The 22,974-nt window shown below is 39.3% G+C and overlaps 2 protein-coding genes across 3 annotated transcripts in view; both read left to right on the top strand.

Moving 5' to 3' along the window:
- Positions 1-20,761, top strand: part of NUCB2 (nucleobindin 2) — a 52,371-nt gene extending 31,610 nt beyond the window's left edge. The window contains exons 11-14 of one of the 2 annotated variants that reach the window (XM_069091098.1): positions 5,189-5,359; positions 5,468-5,549; positions 17,109-17,249; positions 18,764-20,761. In XM_069091098.1, coding sequence (XP_068947199.1) covers positions 5,189-5,359; positions 5,468-5,549; positions 17,109-17,242 — 387 coding nt within the window. In that variant the 3' untranslated portion in view covers positions 17,243-17,249; positions 18,764-20,761. Of the gene's footprint in view, positions 1-5,188; positions 5,360-5,467; positions 5,550-17,108 lie in introns of both variants that reach the window. The other variant, XM_069091097.1, reaches the window with a different exon arrangement.
- Positions 20,762-21,784: 1,023 nt separating this feature from the next.
- The window catches only part of LOC138163665 (uncharacterized), a 59,128-nt gene continuing 57,938 nt past the window's right edge, over positions 21,785-22,974 (top strand). The window contains exons 1-2 of the mRNA XM_069091084.1: positions 21,785-21,848; positions 22,489-22,602. Coding sequence (XP_068947185.1) covers positions 21,785-21,848; positions 22,489-22,602 — 178 coding nt within the window. The remainder of the gene's footprint in view (positions 21,849-22,488; positions 22,603-22,974) is intronic.

Raw genomic sequence — 22,974 nt, 5'->3', positions numbered from 1 at the left:
GAGGTGATTGGTGAATTCTTTCAATTTCTATTTTACCCTCTGGTTCTAGAATATCAGGGTAGTTTTCCTTGATAATTTCTTCCTTTTTTTCAAAAAATTTATTTATTTATTTTTAGTTTTCAACATTCATTTCCATAAAATTTTGAGTTACAGTTTTTTCTCCCCATCTTTCCCCTACCTCCCACCCCAAAATAGCAAGCCTACTGAATACCCCCTCCCCCAATATGTTCTCTCTTATATCCTCCCCCCTCCCCCCCCCCCCCACTCTCTAGTAAGGTAAGATGGCTTCCTAAACCCCAGTGCCTGTATATCTTATTTCCCAGTTGCATGTAGAAAACAAATTAAAAAAAAATACTTGTTTTTAAAACTTTTGAGTTCCAAATTTTTTCCCTTCTTCCCTCCTTACCTGCCCCCACTGGAAAGATAAGCAATTCAATATAGGTTGTACATGTGTAGTTACCCAAATCATTTCCATAATTGTTACATTGTGAAAGACCAACTATATACTTCCTTCCATCCTTTTCCACCTCCCACTTATTCTATTTTCTCCTTTGACCCTATCACTTTTCAAAAATGTTTGCTTCTAATTACCCTTTCCCTCAATTTGCCGTCCCTTCTATCATCTCCCCTCTTATTCCCTACCCCCCTATTTTCCTGTAGGGTAAGATACCCAATTGAGTATGTATGTTATTCCCTCCTTAAGCCAAATTCAGTGAGAGTAAGGTTGTCCCATTCCCTTTCACCTTCCTGCTCTTCCCCTCCATTGTAACAGTTTTCTCTTGCCTCTTTTATATGAGATAATTTATCCTAATCTATCTCTCCCTTTCTCCTTCTCCGAATATATTCCTCTCTCTCCTCTTAATTTTATTTTTAAGATATCATCCCTTCATTTCATATTCAACTCATTTTGTGCCCTCTGTGTATACATGAACATACATATATATTTATATATACATACAGCCGCCTATATACATACATATATACATATGTATTCCCTTCAACTATCCTCATACTGAGAAAAGTCTCATGAGTTACAATGATTGTTTTTCCATGAAGGAATATAAATAGTTCAACTTTAATAAGTTCCTTATGATTTCTTTTTCCTGCTTACCTTCTCATGCTTCTCTTCTTCTTGTATTTGAAAGTCAATTTCTGTTCAGCACTGGTTTTTTCATCAAGAATGCTTGAAAATCCTCTATTTCATTGAATGACCATATTTTCCACTGTAGCATTATACTCAGTTTTGCTGGGTAGGTGATTCTTGGTTTTAGTCCTAGCTCCTTTGACCTCTGAAATATCATATTCCAAGCCCTTCAATCCCTCAATGTAGAAGCTGATAGGTCTTGAGTTATCCTGATTGTGTTTCCATAATACTCAAATTGTTTCTTCCTTACTGCTTCCAGTATTTTCTCCTTGACCTGGGAACTCTGGAATTTGACTATAATATGCCTAGGAGTTTTCTTTTTGGGACCTTTTTCAAGAGGCTATTGGTGAAATTCTTTCAATTTCTATTTTGCCCTCTGGTTCTAGAATATCAGGGCAATTTTGCTTGATAATTTCTTGGAAGATGGTGTCTAGGTTCTTTTTTTTTTTAATTAAAAATTTTTTAAAAATTTACTTTTATTTTACAATATTCAGTTCCACAGTCCCTTGAATTTCAAATTTTCTCCCCCTTCTCCCCCCCCCAATCATGGTGGCATGCACTTGAATACAGGATCTACAGATATCTTCACATTAATCATTAGTAAGGTTTTAAAGAAGGATTATGACTGATGGAATGATCAGTGGGAAAGAGGAAAATAAACAAAGCAAGAAAAAGAAAGAGAGCAAGTAGTTTGTTTCAATCTGCATTCAGACTCTGCATCTCTTTCTCTGGATGTGGGTATGTCTTTCCATCATGAGTCTTCTGGAGTTTTATTATAACCTTACATTGCTGAGAAGAGCCCAGTCTATTGAAGTTAGTTGTCACACATACATTGTGTCTATGATTGTGTAGAGATTTCTCCTGGTTATGCTCTTCTCACTCAGCATGACTTTATATAAGTCTCTCTAGGTTATTGTGAAGTCCATCTGTTCCTCATTTCTTATAGCACAATAGTATTCCATTACATTCACATGTCACAACTTGTTCAGCCATTGCCCAATTGATGGGCATCCCCTTGATTTCCAATTCTTTGCCACCACAAAAAAAGCCACTTACAAATATTTTTGTACATACAGGTCCTCCTCCCGCTTCTCTGATCTCTTTAGGATATAACCCTAGAAGTGGTATTGCTGAGTGAAAGGGTCTACACTTATTTATAGCCCTTTGGGCATAGTTCCAGATTGCATTCCAGAATGGCTGGATCAGTTCACAACTCCATCAACAATGCATTTAGTGTTTCAATTTTTCCACATCCTCTCCAGCATTTATCATTTTCCTGTTTTGTCATCTTAGCCAATCTGGCCAGTGAGATGTGGTACCTAAGAGTTGTTTTGATTTACATTTCTTTAATCACTAGTGATTTAGAGCATTTTTGGATATGCTTATGGGTATCTTTAATTTCATCTTCTGAGAACTACCTGTTCATATCCTTTGACCATTTATCAATTGAGGAGTGGCTTGTATTCTTATAGATTTGACTCAATTTGTATATTTTAGAAATGAGGGCTTTATCAGAGACATTGGTTGCAAAAATTCTTTCCCAATTTTCTACTTCCCTCCTAATCTTGGTGATACTGGCTTTATTTGTACAGAAGCTTTTCAATTTACTGTAATCAAAATTATCCATTTTGCACTTTATAATGCTCTCTAACCCTTGTTTTATCATAAAGTCTTTCCCTCTCCATAGATCTGACAAGTAAACTATCCCTTGCTCTGTCAGATTGCTTACAGTATCAGCCTTTATACCTAGATCATGCATAGGTTCTTTTTTTGATCATGCCTTTTAGTTAGTCCAATAATTTTTAAATTATCTCTCCTGGCTCTATTTTTCCAGATCAGTGGTTTTTCCAGTGCGATATTTCACATTGCCTTCTATTTTTTCAGTTGTTTGGATCTGTTTTATAGTATCTTTTTTTTTTAAATGCAATCAGGGTTAAGTAACTTGCTCAAGGTTACACGGCCAGTTATTTCTGGGTTTGGTGCTGAGCCCGGATTTGATCCAGATCATCCCGACATTGGAGCCGGTGCTCTTACTCGCTGAGCCACCTGGCTGCCCCTAAGCAATTGGGGTTAAGTAATTTGCTCAAGGTTACATGGCCAGGTGTTTCTGGGTGGGTGCTAAGTGTCTGAGCCCAGGATTCAATCTCCAGGTCATCCCAACACTGGAGCTGGTGCTCTTACTTGCTGCGCTACCTGGCCACCCCTGTTTTATAGTATCTTGATTTCTCATAAAGTCATTAGCTTCTAATTGCTCCACTCTAATTTTGAAGGAGTTATTCTCTTCAGTGCATTTTTGAAATTCCTTTTCCATATGGCAAATTCAGCTTTTTAAGGCATTTTTTTCTCATTGACTTTTTGGGCCTCTTTTGCCATTTGAGTTAGTCTATTTTTTAAGGTGTTATTTTCTTCAGTGTATTTTTGGGTCTCCTTTGAGTCTCCTGTTGATTCGCTTTTCCTGATTTTCTTGCATCATTCTCATTTCTCTTCCCAGTTTTTCCTTCACTTCTCTTACTTGATTTTCAAAATCCTTCTTGAGCTCCTCCATGGCCTGTGACCAGTTCATATTTTTCTTGGAGGCTTTTGATGCAGGAGTTCTGACTTTGTTGTCTTACTCCTACTCCATCCCTTGATTCTTTTTGTCCCCAAAAAAGGATTCTATGGTCTGTTTGTACTTCCTGTGCTTGCCCATATTACCAGCCAATTACTTGACTTTTGAGCTCTTTGCCACAGTAGAACAATGCTTCCAGAATGGAGAGTGGTTTTTCCCAAATTTCTGATGTTTTGTGCAGCTGTTGTCAGAAGGCAGCTGTGCCTTCTTCTAGGCACCTGCCTCAGAACTGTGAGGAAGACTGCCTCTCCATAGCCTCAACAAGCTCTGCCAAGCTGGTGCTCCTCACCCCAGGACTACCACCCAAGACTGTGACCCAGATCCAGGCACAGCAAAGCAAGAGAATCCTGCCTCAATGTGCTGATTTTCTAATGTACTTTATTAAGCCCCCTGTAACTTTTGGTCTTAGAGCTCTACAGGCCACTGGCAGTTCAGTGATTTGGCCAGACTCATAGAGCTGGTATGTAGGTGTCAGCAGCAGGTTTTGAAACTGAGGCTTCCTTTACTCCAAGGCTGATTCTCAATCCACTCTGTCTTACTACCCCATAAAACACAATTACAGTGATAAAATTGTAAAACTTTAAAAGGTAGAAGGAACCTCAAATTGTTACCACCTTTTAAAAATTTTCCTTTCTTAATAATGAGCTTAATAAACACCAACATTTAAATATGTAAAGAATAGAAGATAGCATTGTATCTAAAACCATGACCTTTGTTTATATAGATTTTGAAAAAGTGAATATCAAGTGTAATACATCAGTGACAAATCTACCCTGCTTATCTTCATCAGAAATTCCTTCTCTCATAGATATTTCTTAATATTTCACTAAGGCTCCTTTCTCCCCCCTTCCCCCTTCCTCTTCCATCTCTTCTCTTTTTTCCCTTCCTTTCCCTTTTCCCTGCTCCTTTTCCTCCCCTGTCCTCCCCTCCCCTTTCCTGCCCTCTTCCCTTCCCTCTATCCTTTTCTCCTTCCTTTCTCTTGCTAGCCCAAATGGAAGTCCTCCCTTGTATCAAGTAATAGTCAAGCAAAAGAAGGAGACATATTTCCTGGTCTGGAAATGGGTCTCCCTTTGCCCCTGCTTGGCAGGAAGTATACCACAGCCTCAGTTTCCTGAAGTCTTGTTTGCTCAGTGCATGGAGGCTTCCTTCTGTGACAGTGGTCACCATGCGAGGAGCGTAGTGCTCCCCTCTGGTGCTCCATTTCATGTTGGTCCCTTTTTTTTTTTTTTTAAAGCAGTTGGGAAATAACTTGCTCAAGGTTACACGGCCAGTTATTTTTTTGTGGGTGCCGAGTATCTGAGGCCGGAACCGATCCCAGATCTTCTGACGCTGGGGCTGGCGCTCTTACTTACTGTGCCACCTGGCCACCCTGGTCCCTTTTTTCTACAAGAAAACTCAGACCTTTCCTTAGCCTGTGGCTACTTTTTCCTTAATAGACACTGGATCAGCAGCAGCTTTTCACAGAAGAAGAGTTGAAAGAATTTGAAAACCACATCTATGAACAAGAACACAAGCTCAGGCAGAAGGCAGAAGATCTCCAGAAGCAAAGGGAAGAGCTCCAGCGTCAGCACGACCAGCTACAGGCCCAGAAACATGAATATCAGCAGGTCAGCCCTTGGGCTTCCTCCAAGGGGGGAAGGAGGTAGATGTCTTCACCAGGGAAAACCTCTCTGAGCCCATGCACACATTTAGCTCTCACTTTTTTCATTTGCCAGGTGGTACAGCAAATGGAACAAAAAAAATTACAACAAGGAGCACCTCCAGCAGGGCCAGGTGGAGAATTAAAATTCCAGCCACGTAAGTAATTGCAGTTTTTTATTTTTGAAGAAAAACCACAAACTAGTAACAGTACCAAATGAAATTTATTTAAATGAAATATTAATAAATGAATTGTAATTTCAAAGAGTAAGATGTGTGCACTTTTCTATTCATCTACAAAAACGTATTACTGTATTGAAGAGAAAAAAATATAAAATTTCTTTTTTTTAAGAAATTTTATTCACCAAAGTACAATTCACAGATTTCTTTTTTTTTAAATCAAATGCTTTAGGGGCGGCCAGGTAGCATAGCGAGTGAGAGCACCAGCTCCAGTGTCGGGATGATCTGGGGATCAAATCCGGGCTCAGATACTTAGCACCACACCCAGAAATAACTGGCTGTGTAACCTTGAGCAAGTTACTTAACCCCAATTGCTTAAAAAATCAAATGCTTTATTAACTTCTAGTTTACATCATTTATTTCCACAAGATTTTGAGTTACAGATTTTCTCCCCGTTTTTCCCCTACCCACCACCCCAACATAGCAATCCCACTGGATATCCCCTCCTCCAATCTGCTCTCTCCCATACCCCCTCCAACTTTCCAGTAGGGCACGGAGGATCTCTATGCCTATACAGGCACTATGATCTAGTGCCTGTATATCTTATTTACCATTTACATGTAAAATTATATATATATATTAAACATTTGATTTTAAAACTTTGAATTCCAGATTCATTCCCTTCCTCCCTTGTTACCCACCCTTACTGGGAAGATAAGCAATTCAATATAGGTTGTACATGTGTAATTTTCGAAACATTTCCATAGTAGACATATTGTAAAAGACTGACTATATTTCCCTCCTTCCTATCCCACCTCCCACTTGTTCTATTCTCTACTTTGATCCTGTCCCTTTTCTTTTTTTTTTTTTTAAGCAATTGGGGTTAAGTAACTTGCTCAAGGTTACACGGCCAGGTGTTTCTGGGTGGGTGCTAAGTGTCTGAGCCTGGATTCGATCCACAAGTCATCCTGATAGTGGAGCCGGTGCTCTTACTCGCTGTGCTACCTGGCCGCCCCTAGATCCTGTCCCTTTTCAAAAGTTGGTGCTTCCAACTTCCCTCTCCCCCAGCATGCCCTCCCTTCATCATCCTCCCTCTCATCCCCTTCCCCCCTACTCTCCTGTAGGGTGAGATACCCTATTTAGTGTGCATGTCATTCCCTCCCGGAGCCAAATTCAATGAGAATAAGGTTGACTCATTCCCTTTTGACTTCCTGTTCTCCATTGTAACCATTTTCCCTTACCTCTTCTATAAGAGATAGTTTACCCTAATCTGTCTCTCCCTATCTCCTCTCATTATATTCCTTGCTCTCTTAATTTCACTTTTTAAGTATCATCCCTTCCCATTAAACTGGTCCTGTGCCCTTTATCTATGTATATCTGTACACATATATACACACATTCACATATGTATTCATATGCCCATATACCTTCCTATATAGACATATATATGTATGTGTGTAAGTATGTGTATATATATCTATATATCTATACACACACTCACACATTTCTATTCCCTTCAACTATTCTCATACTGAGAAAAGTTTCATAAGTTAAAATGATCATTTTTCCATGTAGGAATGTAAATAGTTTAACTTTGATAAGTTCCTCATGATTTCTTTTCCCTGTTTACCTTCTCATGCTTCTCTTGCTTCTTGTATTTCAATGTCAAATTTTGTTTTTTTTTTCTTTTTGGAGGGCAGTTGGGCTTAAGTGACTTACCCAAGGTCATATGGCTAGTTTGTGTGTGTGTGTGTGTGTGTGTGTGTGTGTGTTAAACGTCTGAGGCTGGATCCGAATCCAGGTCCTCCTGACTCCAGGGCCGGTGCTCTATTCACTGCACCACCTAGCCACCCCAGTGTCAAATTTTCTATTCAATTCTGGTTTTTTCATCAAGAATGCTTGAAAGTTCTCTATTCCTCTGAATGACCATATTTTCCCCTGAAACATGATACTCAGTTTTCCTGGGTAGGTGATTCTTGGTTTTAATTCCAGCTCCTTTGACCTCTGGAATATCATATTCCAAGCCCTTGGATCCCTCAGTGTAGAAGCTGCCAGATCTGGTGTTATCCTGATTGTGTTTCCACAATATTCAAATTGTTTCTTCCTGGCTGCTTGTAATATTCTCTCCTTGATCTGGGAACTCCGGAACCTGACTATAATATTCCTAGGAGTTTTCTTTTTGGATCTTTTTCAGGAGGTGGTTGGTGGATTCTTTCAACCTCTATTTTGCCCTCTGGTTCTAAAACACCAGGGCAGTTTTCCTTGAGAATTTCTTGGACGATGATTTCTAGGTTCTTTTTTTGATCATGGCTTTCAGGTAGTCCAATAATTTTTAAATGATCTCTCCTGGATCTATTTTTCAGGTCAGTGGTTTTTCCAATGAGATATTTCCCATTGCCTTCTATTTTTTCATTTGTTTGCATCTGTTTAATAGTATCTTGGTTTCTTTTATAGTCACTAGCTTCCATTTGCTCCAATCTAATTCTGAAGGAATGATTCTCCTCAGTGAGCTTTTGAGATTCTTTTTCCATCTCACAAATTCAGCTTTTAAAGGCATTCTTCTCCTCATTGGCTTTTTGAGCCTCTTTTGCCATTTGTCTATTTAAGGTGTTATTTTCTTTAGTCAGGTTGTTGATTCTCCTTTCATAATTTTCTTGTATTGTTCTCATTTCTTTTCTCAGTTTTTCCTCCACTTCTCTTATTTGATTTTCAAAATCCTCTTTAAGCTCCTCTATGGCCTGTAACTACCTCGTATTTTTCCTGGAAACTTTTGGTGCAGGAGTTCTGACTTTGTTGTCTTCTTCCTGTTCCATGCGTTGATCCTTTTTGTCCCCAAAATAGGAGTCTAATGTTGGATTCCTCTGTTTGCTTTGCTTCCCTCGTTTACTCTTGTTGCCACTCAATTACTTGAGTTTTGGGCTTTTTGCCACAGTAGGACTCTGCTACCAGACAGGGGAGCTTCGTACCAAATGCTGGGGTTTTCTCAGCTACTGGAAATATTAGTTGGGTGCCCTCTCTGAAGCCTCCACCCACTCTGGCAAACTGGTCACATGCCCCAGGACCTCCACCCTAGACTGCAGTCCAGATCCAAGCAGGTTAAAGCAAGAGTGATTACCCCATCAGACTGGTTGCTTGGTCCTCCTATAGTCTGCAGGACAGGAGCTGAAGCATCTACGTGTGGCTGTGGCTGCAGAGCTGAGGCACCTCAGCTGCTTCTTGCCCTGGGGGCAAAAGCCCACCACACTCCCAACTACTGGATCCCAAAGTCCACACTGTACTGACCTCTCACTTTGTCCTTAGCATCTATGTGTTGATAATTCTGGAAATCACCATAGGTGCTGGTGATCTGAAGTCCCTCCAGCAGATGGCTGGTCAGGCCAGCCCTGGGGCTAAAACCTCAGGCTCCTGTGGTGCTGGGATTCTCTCCCAGAGCTCTTCACTGGCTGCTTCCTGCTAGCCTGCCGGGCTGTCTTCAGCAGGAGGTTAGCTTCTCTGTGTCATTTTGTGGGTTCTGTAGCTCCAAAATTTATTCAGAGTCACCTCTTACATGAATTGGAGGTTGTGGCAGCTGGAGTCTTGTGAAAGCCCTGTTTCTTCTCATCTTGATCCCACCCCCTCCCCCCATAAATTTTCTTTAAATGATAACTCGGTTAACATTCATATGCTTAATTAAAAATCTCTTCAATTAGGTATATATTTATTAATCACTTACTGTTTGCAAGGAGATGTGGTTACTAAGCTAAAAATGAGGTAGTTCCTTATCTCTAGGAGTTTACATTCTACTGGGGGAAAGAAGAAGGGAGAATGTACTCCTACCAAAATAAAATTTGAGGGAAGGAGGAAGAGGAAGCATCAGTAACAGGAGCTCAGGAAAGTCTTCCCAGAAGAGGTACAGTTTCAGATGAGCTTTGAAATTATATAAGGATTCAGAGAGAAGGTGGTGAAGGAGGACATTGTAGGTCCTTTATTTTCTGTGTAGTAACTTTTTCCTGCTCTCAGCTCCTCAATAGCATCTTTCCCCTGCTGTCCCCCTCCCCCCCACTGAAGACATAAAGATGATCATCTTTGGCAAGGGATAAGATAAGGGAAGGGATGGAGATTAGGGGGTCAGAAGTGACATCAAGGTTTGAACCTGATGGCCTCCATAACAGAAAGGAAGGTTTGAGAGGAAAAATACCATAATGAGATTGCATTTGTCTATCCCATGCAACTCCCTCTGCCCAAGTGAGTTAGGTGGGTTGCCAATTTAGTGAAGCTGAAAGTGAGGCAAGGCTCATATTGTGTTACTTTCCAGGTGAATCTAGGGGTGCCTCCTGTACCTGTGAGGTGATTTAGGAGGAGTGGGGTAGGTGTGTAAGGGAAATAGACTTTCCCGTTGGCACCTACATAACACCTCCCATGGGTACCTGGGTATCAGTTAGGTTAGGTTTTGACTGCCCTGAGAGACCAAGGCCTGACTCAGAAGGATATGAAGTTTGGAGAGCTTACACTGTGGGTATCCACTTAATAAATGGGGATGTGGGTACTTAATGTGGGTCTCTCCTATATCTTCCCCCATCTTCCCTCTGACTTTCCAGTAGGGCATGGTGGATCTCTATGCCCCAGTGCCTGTATATCTTATTTCCTAGTTACATGTAAAATAATTATAATATATATTTTTTAAACATTTGATTTTAAACCTTTGAATTCCAGATTCTTTTCCCTACCTCCCTTGTCACCCACCCTTACATTATGGAATGCAAAACATTTACATAGTGGTTATATTGTGAAAAACTGACTATATTTCCCTCCATCCCATCCCACCTCCCACTTGTTCTATTCCCTACTTTGATTCTGTCCCTTTTCTTTTTTTTTTATTTTGTATTCTATAATATCATATTTCAATTCTCCCCTCATTTGTATTATCATGTGACTGCTAAATCTCACTATGATTCCTTGGTACTTGAATTCTTTCTTTCTCACTGCTTGCATTATTTTCACTCTGTTGTAGAAGATCTGCTTTGGGACCATCATCATTTTGAAGTTTCTTTTTTTTTTTTCCATTTTTCAAATGCTTTATTAACTTCTGATTTACATCATTCATTTCTACCAGATTTTGAGTTGCAACTTTTCTCCCCGTTTTTCCCCTACCCACTGCCCCAAAATAGCAGTCCCACAGGATATCCCCTCCTCCAATCTTCTCTCTCCTATATCTTCTCCCATACCCCCTTGGACTTTTCCAGTAGGTCATGGTGGATCTCTGTGCCCCAGTGCCTGTAACCAATTTCATGTAAAATATTTTTAATGATAGTATATATATATATTTTTTTCTTTAAACATTTGATTTTAAAACTTTGAATTCCATATTCATTCCCTTCCTCCCTTGTCACCCATGCTTACTGGGAAGATAAGCAGTTCAGTATAGGTTGTACATGTGTAGCTAATGCAAAACATTAACATAGTAGATATATTGAAAAAGACTGACTGTATTTCCCTCCCTCCTATCCCACCTCCCACTTGTTCTATTCTCCACTTTGATCCGGTCCCTTTTCAAAAGTGGGTGCTTCCTACTTCCCTCCCCCCCAGCCTGCCCTCCCTTCCTTCATCCCCCCTCTCATCCCTTTCCCCCCCACTCTCCTGTAGGATGAGATACCTATTTAGTGTGTATTTCATTCCCTTCCCCAGTCCTGTTTCTTCTCTGCCATCTTGACTCCACCCCCTCAATAAATGTTTATTGACTGACCTTCTGTTGGTGAGAGAGGTAATAACTGAGAAGACAAAGGTTTGACCTGAGCATATCAATTTGGTCAGCACAGTGTAAGTCCTTGGTTAAGGATCTCTAAACAGCAGGTGCAGGTGATCCAGTTTGCCAGCCATGCAGGACGAGGTTCAAACAATGCCATAAGGATTTCTCTCAGTTCTCACAATTAACCAAACTTTTCTCACAGGACCAAAATTGAACTAGACTCATAATTGACTAGGCAGGGAACCAAGCTAGCTCCAAAATTGAGTCACAAAATGAAGTCAGTGTGGTTCACTTAATTCCCATAATTAACCACTTGCTGTCCTAATCCCTTCAGTTTCCTCACTATTCTAAATCAAATCATGTTAGCAAGCATTTATTAAGCTCTTACCATGTGTCAGAATCTGAGAAATGTTGGGTATAAAAAAGAAGCAAAAACTGTCCCTACCCTCAAGGAACTTGCATTCTAAGGGGAGAGGAAACTGGTAAATTACTGTGTACAAGCAAAAGAAGTACAAATTAAATTGGAGAAAGTCTGAGATGGAAGTTCCTATCATTGAGAGAGGTGGAAAAAGGCTTCCTTTAGTGAGTAGAATTTGAGCTGAGACTTGAAGGCAGAGCTGAGGAGGGAGGCAGCCAGTGAGAAGATAGGGGAGAAATGTTGTGTCCAAGGTACGAGGAGAAGGATGGGTCTTAGAGCCATGGAGGCAAGTAAACGTAAGAAGACTGGAAGGGGCACCAGTTAGGAAGGACTTTAAAGGCCAAACAGGATTTTATCTCTGATCCTTGAGATAATAGGGAGCCAATAGAGTTGATTGAACAGGGGTTCTGGCCATGCTGGTGGTAGTGACATGGTCAGACTTGTGCTTTAGGAAAATCAGTTTGCCAGCTGAGTGGAGGGTTGGACTAGGGAATGGGAAGACTTGGGGTAGAATTAGCAACCCATCCACGTGGGAGATGATGGGACCTGTTACCAGGGTGGCAGCTATGTGAGTGGAGAGATGGGGAGATATATAAGAGAGATTATGAAGGTAGAATCAACAGAATTTGGCAAAAGATTAGGTGTTGTAGGATGAATGAGTGAAGAGTTGAAGAATGCATGAGTGAAGAATTGCACTTAGGTTGTAAGCCTGGGTGACTGAGAAGATGGTGGTACCCTGGACAGTAATAGGGAAGTTGGGAAGGGGGAAGTGTTTGGGGGGAAATCTAATGAGTTCATTTTGGACCCTGTTGAGTTTGTCATGTCTGTGGGACAGCCAGTTTGAGATGTCCAATAGGTGACTAGAGATTGGAGACTGAATCCAGGTCAAGAGAGAGGTTAGTACTTGATAAACAAATCTGAAGAATCATCTTCAAAGAGATTAGAAGTGAATCCATGGAAATAGATGAGATGACCAAGTGAGATGGTAAAGAGGAAGAAAAAAAGGGATAGCCCAGGACAGAACCTTGGCAGATACTTCAAAAGTTAACTCAAGGTCAGAGGAGAAGTTATTGCTTGGTAAATAGATCTGAAAATCATATTCATAGAAATCAGAAATGAATCCATGGAAATAGATGAGATGACCAAGCGAGATGGCAAAGAAGAAGAAAGGGGGCGGGGCAGGACAAAGCCTTGGGGAATACTTCACAAGTTAGTAGGCATGATCTGAATGAAGTTCTCCCAAAGGATTGAACAGATAGGAGAACCAGGACAGAGCAGTGTCTAGGTTTTCTACAGAGGACACAAAATCTAGGAGGAGTGTGATGAACACTGTCTGCAGAGAGGCCATGAAGAATGAAGATTGGATAAATGAACTCGAATGCTGATTATTGCAACAGTCTTCACCCTCTGAAAACTTTCCTTTAGACTGGATGTCTTTTGTTGTAAATTTTGCCATTTTCTCTTAGTCTGATCTCTTTAGACAGGGCAGCCTTATTGGGTAAAACAACACAGTTCCTTATTCAGTAAATATTTTTTGATGATGATGGCTTGTTCTTTTTGTATAAAAACCTTTCAAAATATTAAATTACGCTGAGTTGTGATAGTTCCATAAGGTTGAAGCTTTCCTTATGTAATGTAATGCCAAGGAAAGGCAGCTTCCCAAGGTTCAAAATACCAGCATAGGTGTTCTCCATTTTATTCAGTAACAAACCCAGAACAGAGAAGGTCAAAACATGACATCATTCAAAATACAGCATTTACTAAGTGTGATTAAATAATCTCCAAGGACTACCCCACCCCAGGACCTTCTAATCATTCAATCAATTACAAAGTCCCTGTTCTAAATACTTCTCCACCCCTAGGCTGTACCTTCATTTAGTCCACCACAAAGCCCCTCTTCTCAAATGGAGATTAGTTTCCAAACATAAGTAAAATACATTCATTTGCTCAACCATAGAACACAAAAAGGTCAAAAGTTCCCCACCCCTGGATCACAATTGAATCTACCCCAGAGTTACATCAAGTTTAAGCTCAGCACTTAATACCCAAATGGAGGTCTTTTCTTCATCTTGACACGAGGCAAGTTCTCAGCAATCTTAGTTTCTGGGGAGACAAGGCTTAGCAAGGCCATAAGATACATTGCCAGTCCCTTCATGAATTTGTCCTCTGTCTGTAGAACAGTCCTAGAACCCCTGAAAACATTAGCAAAGCCCCCTCCCAGTGGACAGTATTCACTCTCTGTCTGCAGGACAGTCTCAGGGCTCCTTAGCGAACAGCCAGGTTCCAGGACTTCTTCAACAGGACTGTCTTTCACCAGTGGACAAATCTGGCAAAACAACATCAAAACAGACAGACAAAGTACCAGCAAAACAGCCATGTCTCCTCAGTCCTTGGCAGCTCAGGGGGCAGGTCTCAAAAGTCCAGGGCAATTCAAATCGGCCACCAGAAATTCTCTTAGTCTCTCTCTCTCCACGAGGTGCTGCTTCCAAAAAAAAGGTCTTCTGCCTCCCTCTTGTCTCTCCAAATCTACATCACCAGCTCCTCCCAGTTCAGGACTTTCTTTTCACATCAACAAGCCCATCCCACAGGTGGGATTAACAAGCTCTGGGTTTTAACACAATCAATTTGAAAACCAAGCCAATACAGGGGAATCTTTATGTTCCATTACTATCACATCTTATAGGTCTCCTTCCTCCCTTGCTTGAACTTTGAATTACTTTTGTTATTTGCTTCTGAAAATTCTCAGTTTCTCTGAAATTGTGAACTCCACTAGAAATAGAACTCTGTGAAGAGTCTGATTAGTGTTAACCACAATGGGAGAATGGCAGACGTGTCATTTTTTCAAATGGAAACAGCAGTACTAGAATAATATTCCTGTGCTTACTGCTGTTTGATTTATAACAAGAGAATGTTCATTTGTGAACTTCTCTGTGAAAGGCAGCCATGATCTGCCTTGAAAACTACAGTGCCCAGTGTAGTGCAGGCCTGGAAGACAGCAGAGGGAGATTAAACCAGGGTGAAGATGGAGCTGAATTGTAATTTCCCATAGAACCAATAATATGACACACCTTTCCTTGGTTAGAGACATTTCCTGGGAATGTTTTATTTGCACCTATAAATATACATAGTCATATTTGAGACAGATATTTCACATTTGCTAGAAAGTATGTAGTAAGTTATATTATTCCAGGGACAATTAATGGTTGAATTGATTTCAATTCAAGGAATTCTTATCTTTTTTTTTTTTTTGCTTTTTGGAGGGCAATTGGATTTAAGTAATTTGCCCAATGTCACACGTCACACGGCTGGTTTTTTTTTTGTTTGTGTGTTTGTTTTGTGTGTGTTAAGTGTCTGAACTCAGGTCCTCCTGACTCCAGGGCCAGCACTCTACTTACCACCTAGCCACCCCAAGGAATTCTTATCTTAAGAAATGATGTTGCCTCAGGCAAGAAGAGTACATTATTTTCTTTTTTCCCCACACTTAAAGGTATTTTTTTCCAATTACATGTAAAGAAAGTTTTCAACATTCATTTTTATAAGATTTTGAGTTCCAAATTTTTCTTCTTCCCTTCTTTACCCCCTTCCCCAAGACAGCAAACATTGTGATATAGGTTACACATGTACAATCATGTGAAACATATTTCCACATTAGTAATGTTGTGAAATAAGAATCAGAACCAAAGGGAAAAACCATGAGAAAGAAAAAACCAAAAAAAGTAAAAATAGTCTGCTTTGATCTGCATTCAGACTCCATAGTTCTTTCTCTGGATGTGGATAGAATTTTCCATCATAAGTCTTTTGGAATTGTCTTGGATTGTTTTATTGCTAAGAAGAGCTAAGTCTATCATAGTTGATCATCATACAATGTTGCAGTTACTGTATGCAATGTTCTCCTGGTTCTGCCCACCTCATTCAGCATCAGTACATGTAAGTCTTTCCAGATTTTTCTGAAATCTTCTCATAATTTCTTCTTTCTTTCTTTCTTTCTTTCTTTCTTTCTTTCTTTCTTTCTTTCTTTCTTTCTTTCTTTCTTTCTTTCTTTCTTTCTTTCTTTCTTTCTTTCTTTCTCTCTCTCTTTCTTTCTTTCTTTCTTTCTTTTTTTGCTTTTTGGAGGGGAGAAGGCAGGGCAATTAGGGTTAAATGACTTGCCCAAGGTCACACAGCTAGTAAGTGTTAAGTGTCTGAGTCTGGATTTGAACTCAGGCCCTCCTGACTCCAGGATCAGTGCTCTATTCACTGTGCCACCTAGCCACCCCCTTATCATTTCTTATAGCATAGTAGTATTCTATTACATTCCTATACCACAACTTGTTCAGCTGTTTCCCAGCTGATGGGCATCTTCTCAATTTCCAATTCTTTGCCAAAAAGAGCTGTTATAAATATTTTTGTACATGTGTAAAAATCCTTAAAATTTTCAAATTCAGAAGCTCCAGCAAAAAAGGATTGAGAACCTGGATGTACATGTACATTTTTACTTTTTTATGATGTCTTTGGGATACAGACCTAGAAATGGTATTGCTGGATCAAAGGATACGCACAATTTTGTAGTCCTTTGGACATAGTTCCAAATAGAGCGCATTATTTTCAAGTATCTGCTCTTGACCATTAGAAGATTTCTATGTCACTCAGATTTAATTAACAATGTACATTTCAGAAGACATGATGGTAGACTAATCTAGCCCTACAAGAAGATACTGATGTTGTTTTTCACACTGTGTCCTGTGAACGGTCTAAAGCTTGTTTAAGTTGTATCCTTTGGCAAAGTATAGTAATACTAGAATTATGACTTTAAAAAAAATTAATAATTGCTGGTTTCTTCAAAAGTATTTGATTTATTTGAAAATGTGTTGCAGAAGTAAATGGAGAAATCTTTGAACCATAGATCTATATTTTAATTTCCCACAGATTTGCTTATTCAGAATTATTATGCTAATTGAATAACTCTCTTTTTTGATATTCTAAATTTATTTTTAGTTTTCAACCTTCATTTCCACAAGATTTTGAGTTAGTTTTTTCTTTCCTCGTCTTTCCTCTACCCCCACCCCAAAATTGCAAGCCTACTGAATACCCCTTCCCCCAATCTCTTCTCTAATATACTCTCCCTCCACCCCCCTAACTTTCTAGTAGGGCAAGATGGGTTTTGTATACTCTAGTACCTGTATATCTTATTTCCCAGTTGCATGCAACTCTTATTTTTTAAAAGAATCTACTATTTTTTACTTGTAGAAGAAAATGGTTTTTAAAAACTTCTCATATTAGTGCCAAGTCGAAACTTTTTCTTGACAATATAGCCCTCAAAAAGAAACATAAAGATTTAATTTCTGAGGGAGAAGTCTTTTGGGGCTCTATTCTGCTACTAGTTGCAGTAATGTGTTGATCTTTCTCTGTTTTACAGCTGGGCAGCAGCAAGAGGAGAAGTCAGAAAAGCATCCTCTTGGCAGTGACAACCTTCAGCCTTTGTCATCACAGCATGTTTCTCCTCTTCAGGAAGGAGCAGCCATGGCTGAACATGTCCAGATTCACCCTTAACCACGTGGTGCCTCAACTTTATACCTTTCTTGTTCATTTTTTTTGTTTGTTTAAAAAGGGAGACTAAAGTGGGTTAAGAAATTAAATTTAAAATGTCCTATTTCTTGCTCCTACTGTAGCAACATCAAAAGGATATAATTGGAATTTTGTTTTTAGCTATACTTTAAAGCAGTCTTTCTTCATTATCTCCTGAAAAATGTGAGGGAAGAGAAGGTTATTAAAAATCTAGTTCCCTTTTTTTGACTCCCTTTTGTGAAGGCAGATTTTAGTAGCTGGGGGATAAGATCCCATTTGAAACAAAACAAAACAAAACACCCAGTAGTTTCCTGTGAATAACAACCTCTTCTCAGGAGAATCCCAGAATTAACCTAGAACATATGTGTAATGCTCCAACAAAACAGGATTGAGAACCTGGATCCAAGGGTCAAGATTTTCCATTTCTAGCACTGCCAACCTGCTTGTTGTTACTGAGACCAAAAAAGTACCCCTCAAAACAAAACTTTGGAACTTTAGCTTTGATTTTTTTTAATTGCCTCGAAGAATTATGCAGAACATTAATGATCATTCATGTTTACAGATCCCTCAAATTCTCACTATGGAAAGCCTTTAGGATAAATATTTTTACTAACTTTAGTTATAATGGAGGTAAATGCACCATACCAGCATTGTTGTGGGCCAACAGTTTACAATATTGTTCTTCCTGCATAATAGCCTGCCTTCCTAAGAGTCTTTAAAACTCTGCATGTTATTCAAATGATGATCATTTTTATTGAAAAAAAAAGTATCACAAGAAATAACATTGGAGTTTGCTGTGCAAATTTGCCTCCCTTCTTTCATTTCTGCATTCATGGTATATTTCCCTAAAATGATAAATTTCAGTGTTATGGTGGGTAGTTTGTGGACTTCTTATCTTTATTTAATTGGTACAATTTGACTCTTCACTGGATTATTTTTTTTTGCTTTGATAGAAACAATTCATTTTCCTCATACTTTACCACAAGTTAATGGCTTATCTGTGTACTTGGCAAGTGGGAAAAGAAATGTAATTCATCCTGGTTCTGTGAAACATTGTTCATAAATCAGCTTGTCCAAATTCTGTTGTTTTTTATCTTGGTCTTCGATTTTAACCATCTTTTTGAAAGATGGTGCTAAGAGTTGTACATGCCATTTTATTATATTAGTAGCACCTTGATTTTCTTGTGTTTCTCAAGTTCCCCTCCTCCCCCCTTTTTTAGTTTAGGGCAATAAATTACAGAATTACTAGAGAAGTAGTTTATTCATGATTATTATGCAGTGATTATTATGTCTTTTTATATCAATACCTGCCATTCTGCATTGTTTTAAGAATCATTTTGTAGTAGTTTCGTTTCCATTTTGTTAAACATGAATTTTAAAATTATTTAAGTATACTTAATGTTATAGGAGAAAACATAACATATATTGAGACTCCTTTTGTTGACTTGCATTTTTCCTAGATTAATTATAGTTTTGTTTACTGTCTGCATTTCTTTCTTCCCTTAGTATGACTGGATTTTGTTTTCGTTGACATTTGTATTGTTTGAGAGGTGAAACTGAAGTTGAGGAAAGAAAAGAGCTGCCTTGAAAAAATCATCTTATTACTCTTGCCAAGCCAAATCAAGTAGGCAGGATCCTTTCCTACAGAGAGACCTTTTGGATTTTTGGACCTTGCCACAGGGAAGACTATTCATCCTGTAGAGAGATCTCTTAACTTGATACATAGGCCTGGAATTCAAGGGGAAAACTAATGGGGGAAAGTGGGAACCCATTGCTTGCAACACAGTGTAGTAAGATCCTGATGAGTAGATGTCTCTTGTCCAATTCCTTGATGGTTTTTGTTCCATTAAAATAACAATGGTCATGAAAATAAACCAAAACCCATCTTCCCCCCTTGGTGTATGATAGCAAATATTTTCCTCCTCTTTAATTGGTGATAAGGGACTACAAGTCTTTTTAAATATAAAGTCATACCCATATATTGGTGAGGTAAACCCAATTCACTCTTTTTCGTTGTCATTGTTATTGTTTTTAAAAGACTTGAGCCCTTTTCCTGATTCATTACTTCCACTCCCAGACAACATAATAAAGTTCTTTCCCCTTTGTGACTCCTTTCTGTTTTCCCATATTCAGTTTGTTTGCCTTTCCTGGTTTTTAGACTGTGTTTGCAGGACATCCTACCAGTTCCTAGGAAAGAGAAAAGTAATTCCTTCTTGATTTTAAGTTGTTGGCTCCAGCTGTCCTGAAATGTCACCACCAACAACCTCAAAACAATAGCTATTGGACTTGACATATCTAATATGTAGTATGGTATGTCTATGCCTTCACAATGCTGAGGCTGATTTTTTTCTTCCTGGGAGACCATCCTACAGTGATCCTAATTAAGACTAAGAAACTTGTTAAAATAGGCTTCTGTTCTAAGACATTTGTGTAAAAGACAAAAATACATGCTAAATCTTGAGGACATCATTTGAAGAATGACTTTCATTTTTGTATGATAACCTAGGTTACCCTTACTTGAAATAAGTTGAATGTTTTCCATTTCTGGCGTCCTTCTCTTCTGTTACTTCATATTGCTCTCCTTGTCCTTTCTCCTTCATATCTGAGTTTAGTGTTGAAAAGGCTTTGCAGACTTTTCATAGTCCTTGGGCACATCCTTGTATGCCAGAATAAGGAAAGAAGTGCCATCAAAAATTGTGACTTTGGTTCGTCGAGACATTTCCTTCTGTAAGGCTGGCTGGCACTTTTCACATACATTGAATTTGGAAGCCATTAGAACTTTTAGAAGTGGTTGTGAGTGCTGATTCAGTAGCATCAATTTTATCTATGACCACACATCAGGAATCTATAATTGGGGGGGGGGGCGCATTTTGGGAAGGGGCTTGTGTCTGGTTGTCTGAAATAAGTGTGGAAGGAATAAGTTTACTTTCTGTTTTCAATGTAATTTCATATTCTTTTTTTGTTTTTGTTTTTTATTTTTGTTATTGCTTTTCCTTTTAATCAGTGAAACCAATGCTGCTTAGTACACATTTAGTATAACTGTCTTGTGTTCTTTAAAACTCTTTTGATAGTTTATCAGTTTTATTTTAAATCTAGGATCTTGATTAAATATTCTTTAGATTGTATTTTCTGTCATTAATTTGGAAGGGATTCTCAAGATTGTGAGTTTTAGGTGTTGCTTTAAAATGCAACCCTGTGTACCAGTTTTTAAGCTGTACAGGCTCAGCTGTAAATGACCTTTAAAATGGACTTACATGATCTGTGCACCACTGTAATTAGATTTGTTTGTACTTTGGACCACTTAAAAATGAATCTTGATAACTGAGTCAAGGAGACACAAATTCAAGCATTAACTTTTACATTTGTGTATGGATTTCTTTTCTTTTTGGATATATGTTGTAAAAAATCATATTCTCCAGTGCAATATTTGTCAAAAAATGTTATTCTAGTCATCCTTTGTATAGATTTTTTTAAGAATTTGATTAAACAGAAAATCAGATAAAATGTGATGTTTGGTGTAACTTTCTGTGAAACTCACATTTGATGATGAAAACCATGCTCTTTGCTATACACCAACATTATAGTTAGTTAGGAGTTTGGAGAGATCTCTTGTCTAACCTCAGGATTCTTTTTTACAATATTAAGGCAATCGAGGGTAAGTGACTTGCCCAAGGTCACACAGCTAGTTAAGTGTCAAGTGTCTGAGGCGGGATTTGAACTCAGGTCCTCTTGACTCCAGGGCTGGTGCACCACCTAGCTGCCCCCCTTTTTACAATATTCTTGACAGGCTGATATCCTGACTCTGCTGGAATACTATCAGGGATGGGAAGCTCAGGACCTCATAAATCCATTTCATTGTTGGATGGTGTCAGGCATGAGGAAGTGATTTTTCATGTTAAGCTGAAACTTGCTTTTTCTAACTAACTTCCATCCTTGCTCAGCCCTTTGGAAAAATTCCCTTTGCCACCGGACCACTTTAGAACAACTCTCCTGAGGGATGGTAGGGAATTCAAAGCTCATGTAGTCTAATCCATAACTGAGCAGCAATGTTCTGTATACTATTCCCAACAGGCAGCATTCAGCTTCTCCTGAAAGACCTACAGTGACTGCTCAGCCCAGCAGTTCTCATTCACCTTTTGGATGATAGTTTTGTTAGGATTTCCCCCCTCCTCCTCATATTAAGCTGTCCTATCACCCCTTGCCTTTTCTTCATCCAGGGATCACCCCCCAGTGCCTTCAACTCCTCTTAGAATAAGATGATTTCTTATCTTGCCTATCCAGTGATTTCCTTATAGAGCAGCTGACATAGGAAGATCTCAGTACTTGGCCTTTTCCCAAAGATTATTAGGGAAAAAGGAAAAGACTATGTGCTCTGAAATGTTTATAGAAGCTTTCTTTGTGGTGGCAAAGAATTGGAAGTTGCAGGAATGTCTATCAATTGGGGAATAGGGGAACAAGTTGTGGTATATGATTTTGATGGAATACAATGCATATAAGAAATGATGAGCTCACGGATTTTAGAAAAGCATGGAAGGACTTGAACGAAATAATGAAGAACGAAATGAGCAGAACCAAGAAAACATCATATGCAGTAACAGCAATATTGTTTTAAGAAAAACTTTTGAGTTATTAAGTTGACTATTAAAAATATCTAAATTAACTCTAAATAATATATGGAAATGGTATCTGCATCCATAGAAAGACCTGATAAATAGAAGTATGTGTGGAATAATTTTACATACTTATATACATACACTTATATACACACACTTATGTGGGTCTAATTTTAGCCATCTTGGGGGGGGTTGGGGGAGGAAGGAAGAAAAAAAAGATTTACCTGATAATTTTGTTGTACATTTAGAAAAAGGCAAGTTGTGCATAGTAAATTTGCAGTTTGATGTGCAATCATTTTTTTTGGTACTGTGTTGTGGAAATGCTTGTTTTATTTCATAAATTAAAAATAAATTTTGAAAAGTAAAAATGGTTGAAAAAATGATTGTTTGAATGAGTGAATTCGTCTTTCCCAGGAGGTGGCCCAGAGACAGAGGTCACTTACTGATTTCGGTATTTGGTATGTTGAGAAACACAGATTCCTTCTTTCGCTCCCCGGCCATTGCTGTAGGTCTTGCCCACCTGGTGGTTTCTACCGCTAGGAGGGAAATATAAGCACCTGTTTTCCCTCCAAAGCAGAATTTGCGCAGCCACTTTTTAATCAGCCTGCCTTTGGGAAGCTCTGAAAGTCTCAGCCTGCAGTCACGGTCATGGTCATTGCTTGTCATTGTCCGGCAGCCGCTGGGATGCTCTTGGGAGGCTCCTGGTTCTGTGCTGGGCCCAACACGCGCCCGGTAAGAAAGGAGATGAGTTAAGCGCACCGGGGGAGGGATCCTGTTCCCAAGCCGGGCCGGCATGGCTCAGGAAGTGTGAGCGGCCGCACGCCTCCGCGGCCGACCTCGTGGTGTTCTTTGGGCCAGAAGTCTTGGAGGGGCTCCCCAGATTTGTCCAGGCGGGATGGGCAGCCAGCCATCCTATTCCTAAATGAGGTCGGTGGCTTCGATTTATGTCCCTTTCTTCCAATGAATGCAGAGACGGTTAGAGCTAGGAGACTTGAAGAATCATCTAGTTTCTAGACTCCAGAATATTCTAGCCCAATGCCCCTCCCCCCCGTGTGTTTGTGTGTGTGTGTGTGTGTGTGTGTGTGTGTGTGTGTGTGTGTGTGT

Source organism: Petaurus breviceps, unplaced genomic scaffold (assembly GCF_028583685.1).
Source record: "Petaurus breviceps papuanus isolate PSGF00001 unplaced genomic scaffold, PetGlider_PUasm1.0 188, whole genome shotgun sequence".
In the NCBI taxonomy this organism is placed as follows: Eukaryota; Metazoa; Chordata; class Mammalia; order Diprotodontia; family Petauridae; genus Petaurus; species Petaurus breviceps.
The sequence above is the reverse complement of the archived record's forward strand: the minus strand, read 5'-3'. Positions and strand labels throughout refer to the sequence as shown.